General features: G+C 57.2%; 1 protein-coding gene across 2 annotated transcripts in view; it reads right to left on the bottom strand.

The window, feature by feature from the left end:
- Nucleotides 1-23,592, bottom strand: part of COL18A1 (collagen type XVIII alpha 1 chain) — a 31,055-nt gene extending 7,463 nt beyond the window's left edge. The window contains exons 1-15 of one of the 2 annotated variants that reach the window (XM_031604493.2): nucleotides 23,502-23,592; nucleotides 23,346-23,419; nucleotides 4,136-4,680; nucleotides 2,000-2,077; nucleotides 1,856-1,915; nucleotides 1,640-1,778; nucleotides 1,449-1,552; nucleotides 1,330-1,356; nucleotides 1,024-1,203; nucleotides 922-948; nucleotides 769-831; nucleotides 571-657; nucleotides 401-454; nucleotides 180-329; nucleotides 8-70 (exon numbers count right to left, since the gene is read on the bottom strand). In XM_031604493.2, coding sequence (XP_031460353.2) covers nucleotides 8-70; nucleotides 180-329; nucleotides 401-454; nucleotides 571-657; nucleotides 769-831; nucleotides 922-948; nucleotides 1,024-1,203; nucleotides 1,330-1,356; nucleotides 1,449-1,552; nucleotides 1,640-1,778; nucleotides 1,856-1,915; nucleotides 2,000-2,077; nucleotides 4,136-4,680; nucleotides 23,346-23,419; nucleotides 23,502-23,512 — 1,662 coding nt within the window. In that variant the 5' untranslated portion in view covers nucleotides 23,513-23,592. Of the gene's footprint in view, nucleotides 1-7; nucleotides 71-179; nucleotides 330-400; nucleotides 455-570; nucleotides 658-768; nucleotides 832-921; nucleotides 949-1,023; nucleotides 1,204-1,329; nucleotides 1,357-1,448; nucleotides 1,553-1,639; nucleotides 1,779-1,855; nucleotides 1,916-1,999; nucleotides 2,078-4,135; nucleotides 4,681-8,854; nucleotides 9,444-23,345; nucleotides 23,420-23,501 lie in introns of those variants that run through there. The other variant, XM_031604492.2, reaches the window with a different exon arrangement.
- Between the last annotated feature and the right edge of the window lie 3,434 nt (nucleotides 23,593-27,026).

Below are 27,026 nucleotides of genomic sequence, written 5' to 3'. Positions count from 1 at the left end.
TGCTCACCCGCTCTCCTTTGGGCCCTGGCGGTCCAGGCATCCCATCTTTTCCAGGAGGACCTAGAGGACCCTGCAAGATGCCCAGGAGGCACCTTCAGTGCATGTGGCTTCAGTGGGTACAGAGCTGCCACCACTATGGGACAGCCCTGGGATGGTCCTCTTGGTCACTCAGCACTTACCTCTGGACCCGGGGGCCCAGGGGTTCCATCTCTGCCTGGCAGCCCTGGTGGTCCTGGCAGGTCTGTGCTGTTCATCCCAAACCTTCCTGGCTCCCCTGGCAAGCCAGGCACGCCTGGGGGACCTGGGGGACCAGGTGGCCCTCGTGGTCCCTACAAAAGAAGAAGGGGACAATGGCCCAGTGCATCCCTCACTCCTTGCAGAGAAGGGGTCTTGCACTCACCCGCAGGGTCTCCAGGTCACCACCGAACCCGGAGCCCTCCATGTCGATGAATGTCTAGGGAAGAAGCACAGATGAAATATCAGGGCTGAGGTGCCTGATGGCACAAGGATGCTGTCCCACGGTGTCTCCATGCAATGTTCTACAGCCTCCCAGGTTCCAGGGGTACCTACCAGCCCGTCCTGCTTGGAGGAGGGTCCTGGAGGTCCAGGGGGACCTGGTGGCCCCGGGGGGCCCCTTGGTCCCACACCGGGGTCACCCTGTGGGATGGAGAAGAGATCATGGTTCACAAGCACAGGCTAGTTGCCTGCTCCACTGTGGCCACAGTCATTGGTATGGCCACCAGCATGGCCACCAGCATGCTTACTCACCTTCTCTCCCTTCTGCCCAGACTCTCCTGGTGTCCCTGGGAACCCTTGGGGCCCCATCTCACCCTGTAAAGGGGAGCAGGGGAATAGGCATCAGTGGGTGGTGGGGCACAGAGCAGCTGTCCTGTGCAGTATCCCGCAACCCTTCCCACTTACAGGTTTGCCGTCCTCGCCAGGATCACCCTAGGGATGGCAAAGGAGGGAGATAAGTGGAGCACAGGGGGAAAATGGGGAGCACAAGAGGGGGGCTTGACTCACAGGTTCGCCATCCCTGCCAGGGGCCCCATCCTTCCCTGGGGGGCCAGTGGGGCCAGGGGGGCCAGTGACTTGCTCCAGTGACATGCCATCAGTATGCCGTGAGAGAGGGCCAGGGGGGCCAGGCTCTCCAGGCTCACCTTTCTGGCCCTTGGAGCCAGGGTAGCCAAATCCAGCGCTGCCCTGTGGAGGAGACAGGAAAGCATCTGACCGTGCCCAGTGGCGTGACTTCTTTGCACCCCAGGGTTTGTGGCCAACATGGACACAGCTTGGCCCTACAGCCCTGCCCAGCTCTCCAGCAGTGCTCACCTTGATGCCCAATTCACCTTTCTCCCCCTGTGGAACAGAAATGGAGACAGATGAGCGTCAAACGTGGACACACTGCTGCAGACTGGTGGGAGAGGCAGCTCTGAAAGCCCCTTGCTTACCTTCTCGCCCTTGGCAGTGCCTGGGCCCAAGATGCCACTGGTCCCCGAGTCCCCCTTCAGGCCACGTTCACCTTTCTCCCCTTTTTCACCTTTGGGGCCTGTGCCTGCAGGTATGGCAGATGGACCCAGTTGTGCCAGGGACCAGCACCACTAGTGTGGTGGCACGATGGGAAGGGGACAGCTGCCATTACCTCCTGTGGAGACCTGCAGCCTCTCCTCCACTCTGGTCCTTTCTGCCTGCTGGGGGGATCCCACACTGCTCCTTGTCTCACTGCCATCCACCACAGGCGGGGAGGTGACAGGGACAGCATCCAGCAGCCCTGGGATGCCCTGTGCCAGTGACAAGGGGACACTGACTTTGAGTTCCCCCAGTCTGTGTATTACCACTGAGCGCAATGCCAACTCACCTTATCCTTCCCCGAGGGACGGTGCCTGTCCTCTGCCCCGCTGCCGAAATCTCCAGATGCCTGCACTCAGCCGGGGAGAGACAGAGTGGTTCAGCCCAGGAGCTGAGGAGGAGCCCCCCCAGGCTGCATCTGCTCTGTGCTCACCTCGGTGTCATCCTCCTCCTCGCAATGGTACTCGGCCGCCCGCGGATCCCCTCTCAGCCTCAGGTCAGCAATCACACCCTGCAAGACATCGTGTCACTGGGGACGGATGCACACCAGGTCCTTCCTGCCCTGCCACCACATCCCCAGAACGGAGGTGGATCACACCAGCCCTGCGCTGCCAGATGCTGAGCCTTAGCAAAAAAGCCATCTGCCTGCTCTGTCACCAAGAGGCTGCAGAAGGGCTTTGGGCAGCCAGACAGCAAGGCTTTTACTGCAAGTCTTCAGGATGTGCTCTTCATTTCCCCCTTGCCAGAGCATTCCCCATCCCAACTGGCCTCTCTTCTTCACCACTTCCCAGCAAGGGACACCTGCCAGCTCCAGCCTGCTGCTGGAAAGCTCCGATTTTGTATTTCTTAGCCTAATCCCCACTTCCTTACCATTTATTTGGGTTTTGCAAGCGCTGTGCGCATTCAGAATGCTTATTTATACAACAAACCTCCACAAATTCTTTCCTAAGTAGGCCACCTCAGGAAGAGGCTCACAGCAGAGCTACCTGCTAGGAGGGCACTGCACCACCCGGCAAAGCCCAGCTCCTCGCTGCCAGGACAGGACATGGCCATGCTCTGATCCCAGCAGGGAGGAGGGCTGGAAGAGGAAAGATGCCTTGTCGTTGGGCAGGACACCTAAAACAACATTTCAGCTTGCTTGAAAGCACAGCGCGCTCAGGAAACACGAGGGGTTTGAGAAAACAAGAATGAGAGGCAGCTGCAGTGCAGCCAGGTTGGCTGTTAGCTGTCTATCTGTACATAAAAATATATAGAACTACAACCACCCCCCAAGGAAATGCCACCCACATGGGCTCTGAGCTTCTCCAGCCCATCTCCTGGGGGATGCTCAGCTCTGTACCACCAATATCCAGCACACCCTAGGAGCTGATCCTTATGGGTCCCTTCCAATGCAGGATATTCTATGGTAAATGCTGCCTGCCAATGGCTGGCTCTGCTGCTTGTCTGGAGGCCAGGATTTAATCAGCCTTGTCGACTGCAAATAGCATGGGCTGGGTCATGAGGCAGTCAGATGCCGGGCAGATGCTGAGCCTGCTGGGCAGAACCTGGGGAGCTGCAAGGACTCAGCCTCCCCTTCCCTGATGCCTGCTTATTCCCTGCAGGAGAACTGGGGGCGGACAACAGGAGGGCCATCCTGCAAGAGCTTGCTCACAGCCTTCTCTGCAAGGCACAAACATTACTTGCTAGGAAGGCAAAAGCGTCTATGCTTTGCTCCAGGCTGTTTTTTCCTGCATCTGCCAGCCAAATCTCCACCAAACCTCCTGGGGAGGATTTCCTCCATGGCTGTGGCTTGCCACCCCAGCAAGATCAAAGAAAGAGGTTGCCCTTGAGACCTTTTAGAGCCTCCTCAACCACTGGTCCACAGTGCATCAATCATTAACACCTTCTGGGGAGCCTTCTGCAGCCTCCTGCTCTACATGGTTTAACAGCTCTGCTCACGTGCCAAGGCAACGTTTAATTTCACAAATGCACTCTGCAAAGCTTCTTGGTAGAAGCACTGTCCCAGTGTTGGGCAGTGCACACAACCCAAATGAAACTTCACAGAGCAGTGAAACTTCACAGTGGGGGATTTCCATGTCAGCTGCATTTTCCCCACACTTTCAGTAAATCTTATCTAACACATGAACCATTCTCAAGCCACGGACTGAGCTATCACCTTCCCTCCCAGCTCTCATCCGTCTTCCTGTAGATAAGGCCCAAGAAAGATATGTTCCAGCCTGGACATTTTTTCCAGCTAAGAGAGACAGTTCACCAGCCCAGTTAGCAGGCACCAAAGGAGAAGGGTATTTTTAGTAAGAGGAGGCTCAAAAAGAGCATTTGCTGAAATGGGGGTCATGGTGGATGTTACAGCGCTACCACATCACCCCCTTTGCTTTGGGGATGCCCAAGGACATAACATGATGGCACCTTAAGCCAATCCCTCTTGCCTAGGTGATGCATACAGAGAATGTCCTCTGGTTTGTCTTGCCAAAGAGGTCAGTTCAATCTCTTTGAACCAACGGGCTGGTGACACATCCCTACAGCCTCTCTCCTCCTCAGATGCTGCTGGTTGGGATGACCAAGGCATTACCTGGTATTTATCTGGGTCAGCCCCTCCAGCCTGACCAACAAAGAGCCCGGCACCTTCTTCCAGTTCCATCTCATCTGGAGAGCGCTCAAAGCGGACCCGCTCATGCTCCTCACAGTCCAGGTAGAGGATGACTTCGTCCTCCTCCACGCTGATAGCAAAGTTTGTCCATTGGTTGAGCAAGGTGGGCACGGTGAAGGTGGCAGCCGCATAGGAGCTCTGTGAGCCTGGCTCAGTATAGTAGAAGATGATCTGCTGCTTGCCCATCTGCAGGTCTGAGAGCTTAACACCCACGTAGATGATGCTCTGCGTGGAGTCTGTGATGGCAAAGAGCACGCCGGCCCGCGGGGTGGTGGGCTGGATGTGAAAGAGGAGAGAAAAGTCTCGGTAGAAGGGGCTGGGCAGGTGGTACCGGGCCACCTGGCCTGTGTTGGCATTGGGTCCAAAGACATAGCCAGGTCTGTTCTCGTGGCCGTAGATTTTGACGATCCCCTCTGGTGGCGGGTCTCCAATCAGCTCCAGGAGGCTGACCTCACTGCTCAGGTTCTCTGCAAAGAGGAGGGAGAGGGAATGGTGACAAACAGCACAGCAAGGACACGCAACTTCAGCAGGTCCCTCTGCTCCAGTGCCTTTGGGGACACTGCCCAGGGCCACCCACCACTCCCCAGTGATGCTGCTCCACAGTCTGGGGACATTAGGCAGCTGGGGGCTCTGCTTCACATTGCAGCTGCTGAACCTAAAAGACCCATCCAGCCACGAGGGAACCAAGCAGTGAGCTTTCAGGCTATTTTGAGCCTGCGCCAATTAATAGCTACTTCATTTTCTCATCTTGTGGATGTGACCCCAACACTCACCATCCCAAGAGGAACATTTCAATGCTTTTCCCTGCAGCTAACCCTGCTCCCAACCCCACTGCCTGGACAGATGCAGCTTCCCAGAGGGAAGGAGGGCCCTTCTCCAGAAAACAAGAGGAATTTTTACACACGGCAAGAGAGGTCTCAAGTCTCCAGTGGGCTGCTGCTCTGCTGGATCTGGATGGACAACCTTTCTCCTGGTCAAAAGGCGCTAGGGTACAGGTAAGCACATCCACATAATGGAACAGTACCATACTCAAGGGCCAGGATATGCATTGGAACAGAGTGGGTGCTGCGGAGCAGGGCCACAAGCCAGATGAGGCAGCAGTGTTCCTCAAGCTGCAGAACGAGGATGCAGCTCCCCAAACGCATCCCAATCCCTGCTGCTGGCTCTCCAGTTAGAGTGGTGTGGCATACCAGAGCTCGAATAAAATGAGATATCTCACAGGTGCAGCTGTGTGTTGTGCCCTCGCTGCACACTCACGCCTGCTCCAAAGTTGTGACCAGCCTTGCATCACCCTGTCCCCATAGGGTCACCACGGCTGGGAACCAGCCCAGCCCTTTCCTTGCACCGCCTGGGAAAGCGGCTGGGACTGACATGCACCCTGCCGGCTTCCCAGATGATCTCAATTTCGAGCTCCTCTCCTGCCCCAGCTCATTTTCTCAAGGCACTTCAGGGAGTTCTGGTCAGGACGGTCTCTCCTACCAGGCACAGCTGAACATCTGGCCGTGTGAGCCAGCCCTCTGGATGCAAACTCCTGTTGTTTTGGCAGCACGCACATCCTCATCGCCCACACAATGGGCGCTGGATTCCTCCTCTCCTATGTCAACCATTCGGGCCGGTGCCAACTTGATGCGAGCGAGTAAGCAAGCGTGCTGTGAGTCGGTGATTTTTAACTCCAGATCTCCCAGGAGCAAGAAGATATCCAACAGCCGCTCCCAGCTGCATGTTCACATTCTGGGGTCCCCAAAACAGCCAAGGACTGCAGCATGGGATTGGGCTCCTTGCTGCCAGTCAGGAGGGCACAAAGAGCCTCTATGAGGAGCTGAAACAATCCAGTGCCCCCCTCCCTGCTGCCGGACACAAGCCAGGTATATTGGGTGTATTGGGGTGTGCAGGAGCCTGGGAACCCCCACCCTGCTCTGAAGCAAGGCATTTTCCTCCAGAGTACTTAAAAAAGAAAACCAAATATATATTTAAAAAAAAAAAAAATCAGCCCAGCCCAGCCTAGCCCAGTCTGGGAGGGAAATATGTCCTTTGTAATGGTAGGAAGAGACAAATACCTGGGTTTCTATTCCAAAGCAGGGGGGCATCTGAGCACACAGAGCACCCCAAGCTCCTGTGGCTGCCAAGCCAGGGCTGGTCCTGCCGGAGGGACATCAGAAATGCCTCATTCTAGAGGCAGGGGGATATTTCTCTCTGCCAACCTCAGTTCTGTGGATGGCAGCCAACCACGAGTTGCCCCACACATGATGGCACATGCAGGCATAAGGCAAAGCAGCTCCCATTGTACTGAGCCATGCCATGCAGTGCTGCGCCAGCTGCTCCTCTGTGCAGCAGCCCTGACCTCAAGAGACACCACTGGGAAGCATGCATAGTGCTTATCTTGGCTTGGAGGAAGCCAAATTCAGAAAAGCTTTATGCTAAGAGGAAATCAGAGCTTCCTCCCAGGGGTCCATGCAGGCAGGGGTCCATGCAGACAGGGGTGTAGGAGCCATCTCTGCAATTCTTCATGCAGATAGCCCGTTCTCTGCCTTGAGGCTTGAGGAGGGGGGAGAAAGGCTGAAAGAGGCTTTTGTTAGCAATGCAATTCGCAGTCCTGCTTCCCTTGGTATTTCAACCATCTCTGGGTTCCCCCTTTCTCTCCAAACACACCACTTGCGCCCTGGCTCAGAGCAGGAGTTGGGTGACGATACAAGGAAGCTTCCCAAAGAAAACAGGCTCGCACCTTGCAACACGCGAGCAAGCCCACGATGGCCACAGACACATCCAGATCCCATCTGCGGGGTGGGGATGGTCAATCTGCCAGCAGCACGGCACTCACATCCCAGTGCCGTCAACTACAATGCGACATTGTGCGCTCACCCCCGCAGCGGGACTCCCGCCTCGCCGATATTCCTGATCATGTGCAGCGGGCAGCAGGGGAATCCCCCAGCCATGGCTTCATCCCAACCCTAAGCTGTCCCAGAGAGACTTCTGGGCAGCCCATGGATTTCAGTGGAGGACTGCCAGAACCCCCAGAGCTGGCCACGCAGTTCTCCCATGGACACCATCGCAGTTCCAGGTGGCGCTGGCACGGAATCACACAGGGATGCCTGGGGCCACAGTGACCGAGCTTTGGCTCCCGCTGCCCTTGGAAGAGCTCCAGAGATGCTCAAGGCTGCTCTGCATCCCCGCCTCTCCCCCTTCCCGTCGCATCCCACAGAGAGCTGCTTTGACAGACCAGGGGGCCAACAAGGCCATTTGCGCCTTCCTTGTCCCCCAGACTCGTCTGCTCCACGTCACCTGAGGGCACAGGGTCCAGCATGAGAACACAGCCCCATTCAATGGAGCTGCAAGGGGCAGCAGTAGGAGTTCCCATTCAGGCTTTCATCCCCTGTTCCTGGGGGTGTTTCTGTCCCCAAGCTGCCACCCTTGGCTCCTCACCCCGCCAAGGAGGCCTTAGCTGCTGCCTAAGTCACACAGGGCTCAAAAGCACTTCATGGCAATAGTTGAGCACCAAGCACCTCTCCTGCTTTCTGAGTAGGGGGATCAAACATTAGCTGTGGGTAAATCATTAACCCCAAGGCAGGGCAGCAGACATGTGGGTGTGCGTATGTGAGGTCACAGCCCTGGCCCCATGCTGGGGAGCGATGCCCTGTGGCTCCCTCCAGCTGCAGCCTGGGGTCACCTTGAAGCCCCCATGGTGAGCTCCACATCCCGCACCAGTGGGGACAACCTGAGGATGGGACAAGGACGCTCCTCTTTGCAGAAGGAGCCAACCCAAAAACTGAGGCAGGGCAGAGAGGCTTTTGGCCAGGGGTCTCCCACAGAGACGAGGCAGTAGCATCCCTTGGAGCTCTGGAAGGCTTTAGCTGGTGAGACATGCAGAAGGAAGACATGAACAAGGGTCACCAGCCACATTACCTGCGGACACATTAACAAAGACACAAGAATACCCTCCGTCCTCCTTGGGGAGAGAGTCACAGGGCAGAGGCAGATGCCCACCAGCCGAATGCATCCAGCACAGGTCTCTGACGGCCTCACAGAAGCCCTGGCATGGCGGGGGGGTTACGGGGACCGAGGCACTACACCCAGGGACCAGGAGCAAGCAGAGGAACCACTCCAAGAAGCGGTGGCAACGAGACTCAAGCAGCCCCTCCCACTCATGCAAAGCAGCCCGAATTTCCACCTCGCTGCCATGGCTGAGATAATTCGGCAATCTGACATGGTTGGTGCCCAGAACGGAGCAGAAGGGCAGGTGGGCTGGGAGGGGCAGGCAGCGCCCACCTGCTGGCAGCAGTCTGGGGAAGGAGGGAGCAAGCCCCGCGCCAACGACTCGCAGGGTGGAGGTTAGTAAATCGAACTCGGGAGGACCAGCAGGAGGAGAATCCGCACCGCTCACTGCCCTCAGTTTGGGCGCAGAAGGGCTCTGGTTCCCACTGACACCAAGCAGTGCCAGCCCCTCGCCGTTGGTGCTGCGCTTCGGGTCCCCATCACCCGGTGTTGCAGCACTGGGAGTGGCGGGGGACAGCCGGGGGATGGCCCAGGGTCCCCAGCCCCGTGTCCCAGCACGGTCTGCAGCACGTGGCGTGGGTGATGCTCCGTGTCGCTGTGCCGTGGGGCGGTGGGCACTGTCACCTGATGGGAAAGGGAAAGGAGCTCTACCTGGACGGGCGGCTGCTGGCCTCTGCGGGGAACCCCCTGTCCCCTCCTGCTGCCGGGGCAGCTCCGTCGTATTGGGGTTCCCCGTTCCCAGGGGCCGCGGAGTCTCGGTGGGGCTGCGGGTGGGTGGTGAACTGCGAGGGGGAGCGGCGGTCCATGCGGTGCTGGTCGGCACCGTGATCCCCGCGGTGCTCCCGTCCCCCTGCTTGGTGCCATCCATGCTCTCAGTGTTCTCCTGTCCTGTAGGTGCTGCCGTGCTGGGCTGCCAGTGCCGCTGTGTGGTGGCCACATCCCCTGCTGCTGCTGAGCTCAGAGGTGTGCTCAGGGTGGGTGAAATCTCTGCAGTGCTGGGCGCCACGGGGGTCCCCGTGGTTTTCGGGCTGCCCCAAATCCAGTCAAGGAGCTGCGCGTCAGTGGAGGAGAAGCAGCAGGAAGCCAGCAGCAGCCAAAGCCCCAGGTGGTGCAGAGCCATGGGGAGGGGAAAGCGAGCCCCCCGGCTTCGCAAACGGAGGGGCTCAGGGGCAGAGGCAGGAGCTCGGCCCCGGCGAGGCGCCTGCAGCGCTCGCATCGCTCTCTCCTCCCCAGCGCCCAGCCTTCAAACCGGAGTGCTGGGAGGAGTGGCCCCGCCGCCGGCCGCCAGCCCTCCTCTCCCAGCCTCCTCGCAGCAGGCACGGCCCCCGAGGGGCACACAGCCGGGCCACGACCCGCTCGAGCCCCTCAGTGCCCAGGACCAGAGCCAGCGGTGCAAGCTCCCTGGGCTCCTGGCCCACACTAGCCAGCTGCTGCTGCTCCTGCCTTAACTCCTTCTGCCCCAAAGGAAGGAAAAGGAAAATGACCCAGAAAACACTTCCAAGATTTCTGCTGGCCGAGAAATCAACCAGTCCCCAGAGCAGCAAGTGCTTTCAAGACCCTTTCCTTGCTCGGTTTCAAGGCCAGAACCCCCAGGTGCTGCAGTAGGATGGTGAGCGAGTGGGGCCAGCAGACAGTGAGCCGGAGGAGCACAGACGGGGCCCCAGCACCACGCGCCAGCATGCCTCCAAGCCAGGGCGTGTGAGTAACAGCAGCCCGGAGCTGCAGTTCTGCTGGAGCTGGTTGCGAAAGCCTGCAGCAAGCAGCACAGCGCTGGAGCCACACAGGGACAGCCCACGTCCTCAATGTCACCATGTCCCCTCACGTTGACCAGGAGAACCATAGAAGTTGGAAGGGACCCACCAGGGTCACCCAGTCTGACCCCCAGCCCCACGCAGCATCTCCCAAACCCAACCCCTGTGGCTGAGGTTGGTGTCCCAATGCTCCCTGAGCTCTGGGAGCTGCTCCGTGCCCTCTGGGGAACAGCTTTCTCCTCACCCCACCTCACACAGCTCTGTGCCATTCCCTCAGGCCCTGTCATTGTCACCGGAGAGCAGAACTCAGCATTGCCCTTCCACTCCCTGTGAGGAGCTGCAGGCCACCACCTCAGCCTCCTCTTCTCCAGGCTAAACAAACAAACCAAGGGATGTCAGCCACTCCTCACACATCTCACCCTCAGACCCTTCACCATGTCCACAGCCCCACAGTGTCCTCCTGGTTCTCCCGCTGTTCCAATTTGTAAAGAAATTAGACAGGAACAAAACAGGGTCAATGAGGCTTGCGATCGTTTTAAAACAGCCTTTTGGCAAGGCTCTAGTAGCCGGGAAAACTGTGAAACTAATGCTCAGATGTCTATTAGCTCCATGCACTGCTTCCCACGCTGCTTTTTGGTGCGATTTGTGCGAATTTTCCCACTAAAATGGTGGCTGGCACAGGAATAATGCCACGCTAATATGCCTGCCCAAAGCTGATGTTGTTTCACGAGTGCTTTGTGGAACAGCTTTCCCCTGACACAGCACAGCCTACACCCAATGTCATGCATTTTTTGCCTTTATGGTCGGGTTTCCACGCGCACCCCCCGCTCAGCAGCTCTTTGCAGCTACTGTCAGCCTGCCCCATCATGTCCCAACAGGGCTCCGTGCTGCTTCTCAAGGCCGCTCCGCCCCACGTGAGCGTTCGGAGGACACGTCTTGGGTGATCGCAGAACCACAGAATCACAGCATGGCTTAGGCTGGAAGGGATCACAGAGCCCATCCATTTCCAACCCTCGTTCCACAGACTGGCTGCCCCACGAGCTCAGGCTGCCCAGGGCCCCATCCAGCCTGGCCTTGAGCACCTCCAGAGATGGGGCACGCACAGCTCTGGGCAGCAGTGCCATCATCTCACCGCCCTCTGAGTGAAGAATTTCTTCTTCCTAACATCTAAACCTCCCCTATTTTAGTTGAAAGCCATTTCCCTTGTCCACTAATTACACACGCCTCCCTCAGCACATGCATCACTTCAGAAGTGACACAAAGGGGACTTGTTTTTTGCACCAAACTCAGGACATAGGGAAGCTCTGACCACAGGTCCTGGACACAAAGCCCCAACAGGTCCAAAAGCAGGGCACCATCATGACAGCCTCATTCCTGGCTGTCCAGATGGACAGACGGACAGCAAAGCTGTTCCTGGACAGAGCCCAAATCCCTTTCTCACGCTGGTGAGTCAGGGCTGGGGGCTGTCAGTCATGCTGCCCATGGGAAGGATGGGTGGAAACCCAGGCTCAGCAATCCTTGCAGGGGCCCAGGGAAGTGGGGGGGAGGGGGCAGGAAAAGCCCCAGTATCCGCGCTGAGCAATGCAGAGAAATGGCCCTTTTAGGCACCCTGACAATGGAGAGATTCATTTTTGCCACAAAGGGGCTGTTGATGGGGTGCAGGCAGGGCAGAGGAATGTACCCTGGACAGGGGGACGCAGGCGCCATTTCCCACGGCTTCTCCCCCAAAGAGATGCAGAACGCTGGGTGGGAGCACCACAAGCCCCAGCAAGCTGCCTTGCCTCCATCAGGAGCATTCCAAGGAGCAGGGCAGGCTGAACGCGCAGACGCAGTGCAAGCAGAGATCACGAGTGCACCATGCATGGGGTGCAAGGAAAAGAAAACCTAGAGAGCCCTGGTTTGAGACCTATATTCCACACTCGTGGTTAACAAATAACCACATTTGAGCAGGGCGCCGAGCCAAAGGGTTTCCAGCAAGCTGGCTGCTTGCTCCCCAGAGCAGTGGGAAGAGCATGGTGTTGTGACAGGAGACCTGACCAGGGAAATATTTGCTTGTGCTGTGCCAGCACTGCACACGTGGGGCTGGCTCATAGTGCCTCCCAGTGTGGTGCTTTGAGCTCTCAGCAGGAAGAGTTTGGGGGATGGATGGTGGGACCAAGGGGACAAGCTTCGCTCAGGAAGGCCCATCCCACGGACCTAGCTGGCTGCTGGGGACTACTAGCTAGTCCCTGTGGGGTCACACTGCTCATTCTTGAGGGCTCCCCACCCAGAGCTCGGCGAGCAGCATGAACAGATGGATGGACAGACAGACAGCAGAGGGAGCTCCAGGCCCAAGCACTGCACAGAGTAGAGGTCACAGAGGGGCCCTAAGGGATGCTACTGTGCCCACGGGCACTGCACTGGGACATAGCACCCAGCACAGCTCCAACTGCAGGACCTGAGTGCTCAGCTGGGGCAGGGCAAGACCCCAATGGTCTCTAGGTGTCACTGGCCCACCAAGGACCTCTCCTTTCCAGGCCAGGAACCCTTGAACATACTTAGCTGAGCAAGCCCAGACAGGGTGAGCAACCTGATTCCTCCATCACCTGCAGTTCCTTGCCTCCTCTCTTGCTTTTGGCTCCTGCTCAAGATACCCCCAGCCCCTTCAGCACAGCTGATTCCACCCTCCACCCTCTGCCCCCAACCCTGCACAGGAAGCCCCGCAGATTGTCCCATAGCAGCACAACCCATTGGACTACCAGAAGGACATTTCAGATTGCTCCTAGGGGAGGATGAGGAGTCACCTTCCTCCCTGCTGCACACACCAAATTTGTGTTAGGAATGCCTCAGTGCAGGTGCTCAGGCAACAACCCCCCAGGCCTCTTTTCTCAATGGGAAAAGGATTTGGTGTACTAAGGGAGTGTGTTCTGCTGCCAGGGCATCCCTGTGCCTCCACCATCCCCTACGTGGCTCAGCCCAGAGATGCAAAAGACATCCCATGAGAACACACCGCGGCCCACAGTCTTTCCAAAGCACAGCTCCATCATTTGCTAGCAGAAAGCAAAGCCCTGTAACATCAGAAGGCTGCTCCTACTGCGATGCATGAGAAAGCACCCAGCTCCAAAAGGCACAAAATGCAGCGGAGCAAACATTTGAGAGCATTGCTGCCCACCAGCAGCCCAAGCTCCCTGACACATCCCTGGAAGGAAGACTCTCATCCCATGCCCACAGCCCAGCAAGCTCCCAGCAGCATGGGAATCAGGACCTCAGAGCCTCCCAGACGTGGAGCAAAGAGAGACTGCAGTGAGCTGTGGGAGTTTTCTGTTGCTAAAAATCATTGCTGCCAAACAGTAGGGCCAGCTGCCCACTGATAAAGCACTGCACACAGCAGGTCTGGATATGCAGCTCCTTGGTGTGAAATAGAGGCACACAAAGGTGCTGCCCTGTCTGTGCGCGTTGTCCTGCATGAGAGCTGCTGGGGAAGTGACGAAACCTCAGCACTAGGCCAGCAGAGAGGCTGCAGGCGGAGCATTCAAGCACTGAGCAGAAAAAGATCCAGCAACTGTCAGAGGCAGATGGTATCTTTAAAACCTATCGATGTTTGGGATTTTAATCTCTTCCTATCCGAAAGCACAAACAACAGTTAAAAGGCACTCATCAGGACGCATGCGTAAGAGGCCTAAGGATATTGCTACATCCCGCTGACCTCCCATGCAGCCAGCGGGACAGACAGCGGGACAGACAGCGGGACAGGCGCCTGGCTGAGCAGCTGCACCCAGGACAGGGACACAGATATCCCAGCGCTGCACACCGTCCCTATTCCAGGGACCCCGCACCATCTTTGGAACAACACCAAACACAAATTCAGTCCATAAATGCAACGTACGTGAGCCCAGCCTTCCAAATCACAGAATCACAGAATCACAGAATTGCCAGGGTTGGAAGGGACCTCAAGGATCATGAATCTCCAACCCCCCTGCCACACGCAGGGCCACCAACCATTCCACCTAATGCTAGACCAGACTGCCCAGGGCCCCATCCAATCTGGCCTTGAATACCTCCAGGGACGGGGCAGAATCCTCACAAAGGGCAGTGCTTTATGCAGGGGAAAGGGACGCTGCATGGTTGCAGGGTATCGTGTGTGCCAGCAGCTACTGAGGCTGGTGATGCAGGTGGTGGCTCAGGGAGGATGCAACCCGCAGCCTCACAGCACCGCCGAGACCCCGGGACCGCGGCAGCGTTCCTAAACATTTACTCATGGAGAGACAGAAACTTCCTCCCAGCGAATTCCTCGATAAGATAAACCATTAAAATGTCACGACTGCCTGGGGGAGCGATCAAATCATCCAGGGGATAACAAACAGCCTGGGTGCACCACTGCAATGGGATACACCCAACTCAGGGCTCCCACACACCTTCAGTGAGCATTGGAACTGAAGTGCCCTAAGCCTGGCCCACGTGTCCCCATTGCAAACCTGGCCATGGGGTCACTGATGCCCACCAGGGCACTGGGGGTACTCACTGAGGAAGTATCTTTGTCAGTCCTCATGGGAAATATGCAGACTATGGCAGCAGGCACAGCAGAGCTGACACCAAGCAAACAATCTCCTCTCCATCCTCCCTGGCAAGACTAAAAATACCACCGAGCTGCTTCCTCCGGGAGCAGCACAGGACGGGTCAGGTCTCAGCAAAGGCACCATGCGTTGACCTCGTAACTCATTACCCAGCCCAATGGGAGGGCAGCAAGATGCTGGCAGCTCCCTTTTTCTCAGCACATCCCGCACAGCCGGCTTTGTCCGCAGGCGGGGGGCAGGCCGGGGGGCACCAGCTCTGCTTCCCATCACTGTGGGGCCGCCCGACAGCCAGGAGATAAGGCAGCGAGAGGCGAGGGAAGGAATGTGCCCCGTTCCTGCCCCCATGGCAATGCATCACCCTGCAGACTAAGCGCTCCCTGGAGGGGGGAAAGGCGCAGAGCCCACTCTAGGCCACCTCCATCCTGGTACTGGTGTGCCACACTTTACCACCACTGGCACACTTCCTCCTCTGAGTGGGAGCACACAGCATTGGGCGATCCTCTGCCCTATCCCCCCAGGAATTTCCAAATCACAGTTGCATTCCTGGAATTCCTGCAGCCCCCAGGGAGGTGCCGGGAGCATGGGGGTGATGGGAGGGTGTTGGTTCCCAGCTCTGCTGTGGACAGGGCAGCCAGGTGCTGTTTCCAGACATCTCTTTACCTGCAAATACAGGGCACAGGAGCTCTGCAGAAAGCGGGGGCTTGGGAGCCAACTTGATGCTGTTCATGCAAAGAACAATGCTAAGCTGCAGAGAAAGATCTGCCTGGGTAGGGGCTGGCCAGGGCTCAGATAAAGCCTTCCAGCATTATGAGAAGGAAACAGAGTCTGAGTCTCCTGCAAGTGCATCTCCAGCACACAGCACCTGAAGGGCACTCAAAGGGCACCGTGCACACCCTGCCTGGGATATCTGCACCCAGATCTCACCCTGCAGCAAAGAACACTAGGCATCCCCTTGCAGCCAGGTGGTGGGGAACACTGCTCTGCCAGGCAACTGGAGGAAAAAGAAGATATGGGGAGGGCTTTTCCTGACCTAGAGACCACTTTTCAATCGCCCTTGGTGTCCACACTGACACCCTGACACTCAGGGCTTTGTGTGCCTCGAGCCTCAGGGCACTCCTAACAAGGCTCTATGCCCTTCCACCTCTCTGCACTCCTTGTACAACACCCCTTCTGTGCTGTTGGCTTTGGCATCTTTTCCTCAATCTTTCACAAGTTCCCACCAAGCTGTGACATCCTGCCTCAGCAGCACATCCCTGTCCCATCCGGGCTGCCAGCCCAGTGCAGGGTCACCACACTCCACACCATGCCCTGGCACAGCTCCTGTACTGCGGCGAGATGCTGGGAGCAGCCTTCAGCAGCATCACCCTGCCCTTGAACCTGCCCTGCCACACGCACCGCGGGGCTCAGTGCCTTGAAATCCGTCTGTCTCGTGGCAATGTGATGCCAGTCAGGTTGCTGCCTTACAAGAGGGTCTTAATTGAAATTGCTGAGGATGTCAACTAACATTTACAGACATAAGGATGAATGGCATCCAAGGGGTCTAATTTGCTGGCGGTTGCTCCAGCATAGCACTCCTGCAAGTACATCACCACGAGCCTTTATGCATGGAAAGGGTTAAAAACACAAAAAAGCCCCGCACCACAAACCAGCAGGCATGCCTGGAGTGGGGGATTAGAGAGAATAGGGCCATTTCTCAGCACTGACTATGGCAACGTAAATAGAAAAGTAACATTACACTGGAGCCGGGGCCCTTTTGCCCCGCTCTGTCCCTACAATGCCACCATTGTCCAGCTGACAACTGGCAATTTTCCCTGTGTGGGGCTGACATCCTGCAGGCTGGGCATGGCGCTGGGGGACCGCCTTCCCCTCATCCCAAAACATGTCCCAGCACAGCCAGGGGTATCCACAGCACCATCACCACTGCACCCCAGCGTAGGACAGATGCCCCTTTGCATCCCATGCCACGCTGCTTTAAAAGTCTGTTTGCAGGGCTTGACTTTGCAGGGAGCAAGGAGGGGAGAGCAGCAATAAGGCAAGCAGAGGGATGTGGCATTTTCCCATTGTGAACTCCAGCAAGGAGCAAGCAGAGGGCAAATGCGGGAGGCGGCTGCGCGCCCCAAGCACCACAAGCAGCTGCTCCGGGATTCTTTCTTCTGCATTTTAATTATACAACCACTCAAGTTTCTTCCTAATGGGAATGCTGAAAACCAGTTTTTCCTGCAGCAAGGCCAACTCCACAAATGCTAGCAGTGACCTGTGAAAAAAGCCCCATAAATCAGCACGGCAACGTTCCTCCCCCCCCCCCCCCCCATCCCTTGCAGCATCACCACTGCATTTCACTGGTTTTTTTCCACTGTTTTAGCGTTTTTTGTTTTATTTTCTGAGTTTATGGTTGTTGGTTTTTTTTCCCCAAGGAAAGCATCCGTAAGCAAATAAACCACTCTGAAGACTCCACAAACCCACCTTCAGCACCACAGCATCCCTCATGCCCACAGCCACGTGGCTGCTCCTAGCAGGGCAGGATGAGGTACTCCACGTGGAGCAAGCAAATCCCAAACTTCTAAGCAAATCCCAAACCCACCCCCCTCAGCAAATCCCAAACTTCCCCTCCTGGCTGCTGCTGGGCAGCAGACAAAGGGCACTGAATTAGCAATTCCCCAGTGAGAGCTTAGTGCTGCTAGAACTGAAAAGAGAAAGAGGAGGGAAGAAAAATAAAAAAAGAGGAAGGAAAAAAACAAAACACCAGCAGAAAATTTGACGTATGCAGGAACTGGCTGCGGGACTCCATGCAAGATGCAGCGTGCCTGCTAAGCATCCAGCCCAGCAGTGGGAGCACCCAGTGCTGCAGGCACAGAGCCAAACACACCGTAGTGGTGGTGCTGGGATGTGGTGCAAGCAATGGGAACAGGCAGCAGGACAAAGGCCGGGGGAACACAAGGCAGGAGAAAGCACAGAAGGGGGCCACGGGGAAGGAAAGGGAGCACAGAGCAGATTGCAAAGGGACATTGTTATTGGTCGATAATCAGTGTGGCAGAGGGACCTGAGCACAAAGCTTCATCTCATTCTGTTTAGCTGCCCGGAGATGGGAATTCCTCAGAATGGATGGCCACACTTGGCCAGCCTTGAGGCTCAGGTGTCAGTCTGTCCCCAGCTGTAGGGTACTTGGACAGACCCTGCTGGCTGCCCCACCATGCAGCAAACATCCTCTGTCCGCTGCTTCCAAGCCCTGTTGCTAGGACACTCGAGGCAGCAGAAATACAGGGGCGGATTAGTGTCTAGACTGAGTGACCTCTCCCTCTAGGTAGCACCGGGGCAAGAATTGGGCCCCTGGCACTTTCCTTAGAGGAAAGGAAAAAGGGGGCTTTGTGCAGCCCCCAGCAGTGGGAGCAGGGCAGAGGGATGCTGCTGTGCCAAGCGAGCTACCTGAAGCCCACTGCTAGGTGTGGGCCTGCCCAGCAACCGGTGACAAAAGGGCCTTTCATGGAAGGGATATGTCAGCGCAATTAGCAGGGGAAAGGGAAAAAAAAAAAAAAAAGAGCTGAAAGAAGATTATTACCTCCAGCGCTGCCTCTGGGGGCTGGAGGCTGCAGGGCCCCTTGCAAACATGTATGTTAACTCTTTAGGTTGAGCCCAGGCAGCGAATAGGGGATGGAGCTCTGCTTCCCATGGCCGGCTGCCAGAGGAGCTGGTGGCCACTGAGTCCTGCAGAACGGTCACCACGTGTGGCAGGGTGGCCAGAAGGTCCCCAGGAGGATGGCTCTGGTCCCAGTGCAGAGGGAAATAAGGCTCCCCGCTGCCAGCCAGCTGCTGCAGGTGCAGAGCATAGAGTCATAGACTCGTAAAATGATTCATGTTAAAAGACCTCTAAGATCACCTACTCCAGTCATCCCCACTAAGCCCACTTGCAGCACGGCCTTCCTGCCAGCACAGCTACGTTCTTGTCCAAGAATGAGAGAACCACTTTAACTTCTGCAGAGAAACCAGCTCAGAAATAACCCTCCTTCAACCCACGAAAGTGCATTTTGGGGATACATTTCTATTCTGAAATAGAATCATAGAAACATAAAGGTTGGAAAAGACCACTGAGATCATCGACTCCAACCAACCATGCTGACTGACCACATCCCTCAGTGCCACACCTCCACAGTTCTTGGACACCTCCAGGGACCGGGACTCAACCACCATTTGCACAGCTGTGCCAATGCATTAACACTCTTTCTGAGATTCAATTCTTCCTAATATCCAATCTGAACCTCCCCAATGCAACTTGAGGCCACTACCTCATGTCCTTTGGCTCCACCAAAGGACCAGAACCATGGAGCTGTGGTGAGCCAGCAGGGATTAGGGCCATTTTCCTCCTGGTGACGCCAGGTGCTGGACGGGCATCTGAGAGGGAAACAACCCACTCTCTCTGGGAAGGCAGAGAGCTGCAGAGAACAGTGCCTCGGCTCCTTTCTGTCATCTCCATAACCAGAGATGCAGGAATTCGCTACACAGCACCATCTTATCGCATGGTGCCCTGCTTGGGAACCTCCTCCAGGAGTCTGTGCAGATCCCATCCTCCTCCTGCAGCCTCTGGTTACATTGTCACACCAGGCTGACAATGGCACCTTTGAGCTTATCTCATGGGGGTGGCAGTGCTGTAGCCCACGGCTGATACCCCTCCGTGGGCTTGAGATGGCGCACAGTGGGGCTTTTCTCCTCCAAATGCCCAGGGTGAAATCCAAAGCCAGCAGTGCATTTTCCCTTCTGCTGCTGTGCCCAAGGAGGGAGCAGTGGATGGTCCCCCTGGTGGGACCTGGGCTCCCCCAGAGCACCCATCCATCCCTGCTGCCTCCCAATAGGTCTCCAGAGCCACTGCGCCCTGTGCCAGGGATGCCTGTCAGCTCCTTATCTGGGGTTATCAGAAAGGTGCCCCTTATCCAAAAGTCAACAATCCCCGACTCAATTAAGTTACAGCCTAATGAGGGAGGTGGAAAAAAAAATAATCTGTTTAACTGCAGTGTTTACTGGAGGGGAGGCAGGTGGCTCGCTTATGGATTGTAAAACTGGAGACAGCTTCAAGGTCATCTGGGCTGGCAGACAGAATGATGATGGGAGATTGCTGTGGCTGCCCTCAGGTGCTCTGCTGCTTCCTCCCCTCCCACAGCCTAGTGACAGGGCCAGGGGAGCAGCCCCATCTTCCAGTCCCAGGCTCTGGGAGGAAGAAACCAGCAAATTGAGCTTGGGAATATAACAAAAATACAATAAAAGTCACCAGTGACAAATTTCCATCTAAAAGGGGCCGGGATGCGATGCCAAAAAAAGCAATAAAAATTCCACCAGAGCAACCTTTTTAAGTGCAAACGGGATGTCACAGAGCAGATGTTGTTCACTGAGAGCCCCATTGCTGCCCTCAGTCCTCTCCCAGACTCCCCTGCTCTGACATTTCCCCCCGTGCTCCCAGCCCACGCGGACGCAGCTCCGAAAGCTCCCAATAACCGCGTAAATGTCCAAACCAGTTCCTAATCCCACTTAGCTCCCTGATTCAATTACATTCTGGCAAGAAACACTGTGGGTCAATCAAGTCCTATGCTGAGAGCCAAAAAAATGCAATGCTACCACACACCTTCCTACATCCGCACAGCCAGCACCCCACAGACCAAAGGGGTGCAGGGCAGAGCTGGGCTTGCCCCCTGCTGCCCGAGGGCTGCCTGCAGCCAAGGGATGCTCTTGGAAGGGCATCTTCCTCACATGCCACCAGATACTTTGGAAGATCATTAAAATGCTTTATTAATCCCATACCTCTGGGCTGCTGATTCGCATCCGATGCTTAATCCTAGATGTCTCCTACAGTACTTTGAACTCAGTGGCTTATGCCAGAACTCATTCTGTACTGGGGAAGCTCTCGGCTTTTGGACAAGATGCGACGTGCTTGGTCGGGCCACCGTGTAGGGGCTCAGAGCATCATCCTGAGCATACCACAGAAGAGGACTGTTTCCAGCACTAGGTGCCTACTTTTGGTTTTTGTTTGTTGCTTTAGTGCCTGGCAATAGCCCTTTTCCCCTGAGTGCCTGTCCTCTCCAAGTGTCCAGGCTCACTATTCCAGCAGCGCCTACATCGTAACGAAATAAACAGTGTAAGGAGAGGTTCTTGCAGCTGCAGACCAAAATAAATAACAAGAGTTGCCAAAGAGGGGCTGCTCTCCAGGGCACAAACAGCACTGCCCCGGGGCTTGGCAGTGCTCATGCCAGCAGCCACTGTGCCAAGGGCGTGTGCCATGGCCCCATGCATCCAAGAGGGCTCAGCTCTTGGATCCCTGCAGATATCTGAGATCCAGCAGGGCTGCAGGATGCTGCAGATGGATTGAGTCCAGCCCAGAGCCGCAAGACCACGGAGAAAGTCAAGATCAGGTCACTTGCTGAAAGGGAAGGGAAGACAAGCGCAGCCTGGGAGTGCAGCACTACTCATCTCTTTTTACACTGAGTTTCCAGCCCCAAAGCAGAAGGCACTGCGGGGTCATGAAGGCTGGCAGCCACTCTGCAGAGCTCTGACAGCAGCCTGAGCAGGGGCTGGGTGGTGACATGAGGGACACGTGGTCCTTGTCCCTGGCCAGCCGGCAGCTGGGCAATGCCGAGGCACTTCTGCTCACAGGCAGCACTTGGGATACTCAACGTGGAGCTCTTCCTAACCTAAAGCAGCACCTGCTGGTGCCACCTGCGGCACACTCCTCACCCAGCCCTTCTCCTCGTCAGGAGAAATTCCTAAAATAATATTTGCAAAAGCACAGATCCACCTGTCAGAAATCCCCACAAGCCTGTGCCAAAGCAGTTATGTCACAGGCCATAAATCTCTTCGCACGGCACCTGCTTCATCTCTGAGGGCTCGTGCTCGCAAGGCACCCGAGCCATGGAGGCCAACGAGCCAGCGAGGACGGAAATATACAGAGCATGAGCTGCCAGCAGCATGTCATTCTGGCACCTGCTGCATTCAGCAGCACAAGAGACATCACGGCTGTCCAGGTGTTCTCTGCTTCCTACCACCACCAGCTTGACCTCAGTGTTCTGGCCCAGCAAAGAATCACAGAATGGTTACGTTGGAACAGACCTAAAGCCCACCCAGTTCCAATCCCATGCTGAGGGCTGGTTGTCCTCCACCAGATCAGGCTGCCGAAAGCACCTTCAGGGATAGGAGCTTCAAAAATGGGATGGAAGCTCCTCCATCACAGCTCCAACAATAATGAAGAGAAACCCAACATACTGCAGCTTGCAACACTGCCCCAATTTCTCTGTGTTCTCAGGATGGGACACGCAGTGGCATCCCAGCAGCATCCCTGCCCCGAACTCCTGCTCAATGCCACTCTGAGGGATCTCCAGGGGAAAAAAAAAGCCCAGCTCCAGGCAGCTCAGCCCCCAAATTTGCAAGAAATGCAGATAAACAGAAAGGTTATCTCCTTGCCAGGACGGCCTTCAGAGCAAACATTCCCGAGGAGCCCATCACAAAGAAGGGCTGGCAGAACAGGCCCTGCAGTCCTTGGACATTGAACCAAGGGGAACAAAAAAGGAAAAAAAAAAAAAAAAAAAGCCACACTGAGACATGTTCAAATTCTTTAAAACCCGATTTGCAGCCTGCACTGGGAGCTGGCCAAGTCAGTGGGACGAGACGGGCACTTCCCCACCAGCCCTGCTGCTGTGCCTATCTGGACAAAGTGGGGGGACCCTGAGGGCAGTGGGGACACAGCCCTGGGTCAGGTACAGCTCTGTCAACTGGAGCCAAAGTGGGAAGGACACGAGGAGCCATTTCTGCTCCAAATAACCACTCTTAGAGCAGTGCCCAGCCCTGAAGCTTGGCTGTGCTGGACACTCTCCAGAGACCTAAAATAGTCAATTCGGGATTTTGCATGGGAATAATTTTCTCCCTCTGGAGACGTCTTTGTTGCTGAGGTCCCTGGGGACCCATGGCCCAGACAGCAGTGTCACGAGCCCAGTCTGGGGCGCCTGGATAAACCTCTCCCCATGCTCCCGGATGGGCTCCAGCAGTGCCAGGCATCCCTCCTGCTGGCTGCACACAGTGCCTGCAGCACAGCTGAGCCGAGAGCTGTACCTAGATGGCATAAAGCCTCGCTCCAGTAAATAATCCACAGATTTCACAGCCCAGCACCTGTTGACTCCCGTACCCGAGCAGCCTCCCACAAACACCCAAGCTGGCGGCGGGATGAAGGAGGGGCAGCAGCCGAACCTCCCGACCTGCGGAGAGGTGGGAGCGCTCCGTGTGGGACACAGAAAGCCGCCCTCACCCGTCGTGGGTCAGCGCTCGCAGCGCTTGGGCGCTCCGCAAACAGCCTGCGGGTGCAAGCCAAGCCTCCCCGAGCGTATTGTACCGGCTCGTGCCTCGTGGGGAGGGAAGGCTTGGAAAACCGAGCCTCATTCTGCGTCTCCGAGGGCGTGCGCAGCCCGCGGGGCAGAGCAGCCGTTCCCCCATAGGGCAGAGGAATCCCGCACGGCACGTTGGGGCACCGCGCGTCTCCCAGCGCTGCCACAGCGGGGACCCGCGGATTGCGCACCTCCGGCACACGGTTGCTCTGGGGCACGGAACCACAGAATCACGAAATTCCCGAGACGGAAAGGGCCCATCAGAATCACTGAATCCTACTCCTGGGGAACGCCTGCCCCACGGCCACGCGTCGCTCTCTCCGGCCGCTCGCCCATCGGACGGAGCAGCGGATGGGGCGCACGGGAACGCAGCTTCATCTACCCACCCCTCCACCCAACCGTTTCACACGGGCGGCCGCGCTCGCAGAGCACCCCACGGGCACGGTCCCTGACCCCCATCCCTCCCCTCTCGCCCCGCACACGTTACCGGGCTCCTGGGAGGAGGCGGTGCGCAGCAGCAGCACAAAGAGCCCGAGCAGCAGCAGCCTCCGCGGGGCACACCTGCGGGAGGAGAAAGAAGCACAGAGCACGCTGTCAGCCTCGACCCCGTCGCCGGCCCCGCTCCCCCGGCCCCGCCGCTCACCCCGGGCGCATGGTGCCCGCCGCTGCCGGCTATGCGCGGCTCCGCGCGGCACTTCGCGGCTCGGCTCGGCTCGGCCCGGCCCGGGGGGAGGCGGAGCGGGGTAGGGCGGAGCCGTGGAGGGCTCAGCCCGCCTCCAGCCCCCGGTACCGGGCTGCGAGGGCCGCGCTGAGCGGAGGGGGTGCGGCTCGGTTGTCCCCGAGCATCCTCGACGTGTTCCGGTGCCCCTGTTTCTTCTCTCTGCAGCCCCGCACAAAAAAAGAAAAAAGAAAAAAAAAAGAAGTGCCACACCTCGCCTTGTCCTGTGCGGCATTTTGGTGCCCTGCGGCAGCGTGCTTCAGGAACGCTAGCCTGGAAATTTCCAGGGGATCCAGGACTGATTCACTGATGGCAAAGGCGGTGTCTGAGCTAGGTGGAATAACACACAAGGCACAAACCCACAACGGGGGCAAGGGTCTTAGCTGCCTTTTGTTTGGGTGATCCCGCGTGGCCAGGGCTCTTACCTTTCCCCTTTCCAGCCTGGATGCCTTTCTGCCAGGTGGAGGCTGCACTGCGCTGTACCTGAGCTGTGCAAAAGCAACACGTGGCAGCCCTGAGTTCAACCCCCAGGCTGCCATTGTGCATGGGGCTTTGGGGCTTTTGGGGAGGCATTGGGCATGGATGGTGCTCGGAAAACCTTGAGAACAGCAACTGATTTGAGCGACTGGGATAGGCTGAAGCCCACCATCACCCTTTGGCTGCCTTCCTCCCTCCCCATGCTGCCAGTAGGTCACTGTCCCCCCCGCACAGCCCTCCTCGCACCATCCTGGCTGCCACCAGGGAAGTTTCCCACCATAAAACGTCCTCCTGCTGCGCTTTCAAGTTGGAGAGCCGCAGAGGACAGATAATGAGGTTCATCTTTTCCCAAGCAAACAAGCGCTGCCCACCAGGGGGGAAGCTGCCAGGGAGGCAGCTCTTTCAAAAGCCGACCAAATGGAAACCAGCAGCACTCGCATGGCGGTGGTGCCCCAGCCCAAAGGCCCTCCTGCCCCGCAGGCTTCAGTCTCCAGCCAAGTTTTGGCATTTCTTTTCTCCACACGGCTCCTCCAGGACCCCGCTGTCCCCTCGCACCCCGTGCCTCTGGGTGGCCTCTGCATGGGCACCCCAGTGCCATCGTCTGGAAAGAGGGGCTGTGCTGGATCCCGGCGCACCGCCCTCAGCAGCTCTGCGGCTGGGATAGCACAGCAGCCAACAAGTGTCACCCTGGCAACCCTGCAGGATGACGAGGCTGTTTCCCCCTCCTTTCAGTGGAGAAGGGGGGTTTGGAAATGCCGATGTCTCCAGCAGTGCTCCGACACGCTTGGCCTGCCTCCGCCTCCCCCTCCTGCACAGTGGCAGTGTGTCCCAGGCTGCCAATGTCCCCAGCAGCCACGGCCCGTGTGCTGGCGCCTGCAGACCCCGTGAACCGTGGCTGCCAGCACTGCTGAGAGCCGGCTGCTTGAGCAGTGCTGCTGTGCAACGCAGCCTGTGTGGTGGGAGCAGGCGGGTGTCCTGGTCCTGGTGCCGCCAGGCTCCTCCTGGGGGGCTGTGTTTGGAGGCTGGGGAGCAGCAGGGGCTGTCGGGCAATGAGGAGCAAGGAGGCAAAGCGCAAAATTTGGCAAGCGGCTGTGCAAGAAAACAAAGGCTGAAGCATTGCAAAAAGAGCAGAACACCACGAGTGGCAGGATGTCCTGCCTGCGCCCACCTGCAGCCTTTTCCTGTGCTGTTTGTTGGGGTTCAATCCCCGGTGCTGGGTTGCAGCCTGAGGATGAAGCAGCTCAGGAATATCCACCACAGTGAACCCTGCTGAGGCTTTGCATTCTTCCCATGGGAAGAAGCAGGGGTCATAAACTCCTCCATAGGCACCCTGGGGCCTGTACCTGTGTGGGTTTCCTGGGTTGTTCTCCATGGGGCAGTCTGAGCGGCGAGCATCCAGTAACAGACAAGGTATCAGCCCTGTCTGCAAAAGGCATCCCAACTTCCAGAGCTGAAACACGCAGAGCCATGAAGGTGGGTGTTTGGGTTGAACCCAAGGAGCTGAGACAGGGAGTGGGGATAATTGGAAACCCAGATATTCCATCAGAGAAAATCTGGCAAACGCAAGAGCTTGGCTGAGCAGGGAGCATGTTACCCTTCCATGTGCGTGGGGGTGAGCTGATCCTGGGGAGAGGGAGCATCAGGAGCCTTCCCACACCCTTCCTGTTGGTGCGGAGAGGCAGGATAGTGCTGATGGCTGTGGCTCAGCAGAGCTGTGAACCAAAGCCATGCGATCAGCATGGCTCACATTGAGCAGGGCTCATGCTACATAGAAGGAGGAGGAGGACGGGGCAAGGAATCCCAGGGGAGGAGATCCCCATGCAGTGTCAGAAGGGTCCAGCCATGCGTCCCCTCTGCGCCCTGCTGTGGGGCAGTGCCCGCTGCACTCAATGTGGCTGCCTCCAGGCATGGGCACCCAGTGCGTGTCCCACTGCCTCACCCCTTCCTTCCAGCTCCTCCGTGAGTCATCCACTCAACGGGGAAACCAATACTTGTGCACACATCAGCTGAAGCACACAGAAAAGCATTTCATGGGAACTGGGCCGAGGCAGATGCTTCTTGCATGCCTCATCCATGTGGCTCGCCCTTAGGTCTCTCCGCCTCTCAGCTGGGTGTGGGAAATGGCACTTGTCTGCCTTCCTGCCGTGCCTGTGTGATGCCAGAGGGAGCTGGGGAGGGCAGAGTTTCACGGCTGTGTGAAGCCTTGGTGCAAGCACATCCTAGTACAACATATGGGTCTGGTCCCCTGTCTTCAAGAGGTGCCATGCAGCTGGGGGCAGCCCACAGAGGAGCCCCTACGAGGATTTGGGACATGGAGCCGTTGGATGGGAAAGAGCATACTGGAGAGGGTTCAGGTGAGGGGCAATGGGGCAGGAAGGGGAAAGGTGGAGGGCCACATGCCCCTAGAGTTGGTGGGATGCAGAGATGTCAGCACCACGTCCCGTGACACCATCGTCAGATGAAGGCTGGGAGCAGACCCAAGCAGGTATTTCTGTCCCTGTGGTGCATGCCTGGAGCTTGCTGCTGGGACGGGATGTGGAGGTGGATAGGACCTGCAGGCCTGGCTAGAGAGAAGGGAAATGCACAGCCAGCCAGCCAGTGAACAGGTCTCTTCTACCTCAGAAACCACAACCCAGCCTCAGACCTGCTACCCTTTCCCAGCCATTCCAGAGACCTATTTAAAAGCAGTTTATTTTTAACACAAGAGCATGTTCCTCTCACTTCCTGCATTGACAGACAGGTGCTTGATTGAGCAGGGAGAGAGCCTTGAACATGGGGCCATGCAAGATGAGATTGGCAGGAGGGAGCAGGCTCTGGCACGGCGACAGCACTGAGCCCATGCTGCAGTTTGGGAGATGCCCAATGAGCAGCACTGTTGGCTTGCTGAACTTGATGCTAACAAGCTGCTGTTAGCACAGTGGCATGCGGTGGGAGGACATATGGGTCACAGTGCACAGCAGTGGCTGGCAGAGC

This window comes from Phasianus colchicus, chromosome 7 (genome assembly GCF_987193195.1).
Source record: "Phasianus colchicus chromosome 7, bPhaCol1.hap1.1, whole genome shotgun sequence".
Classification (NCBI taxonomy): Eukaryota; Metazoa; Chordata; class Aves; order Galliformes; family Phasianidae; genus Phasianus; species Phasianus colchicus.
The sequence above is the reverse complement of the archived record's forward strand: the minus strand, read 5'-3'. Positions and strand labels throughout refer to the sequence as shown.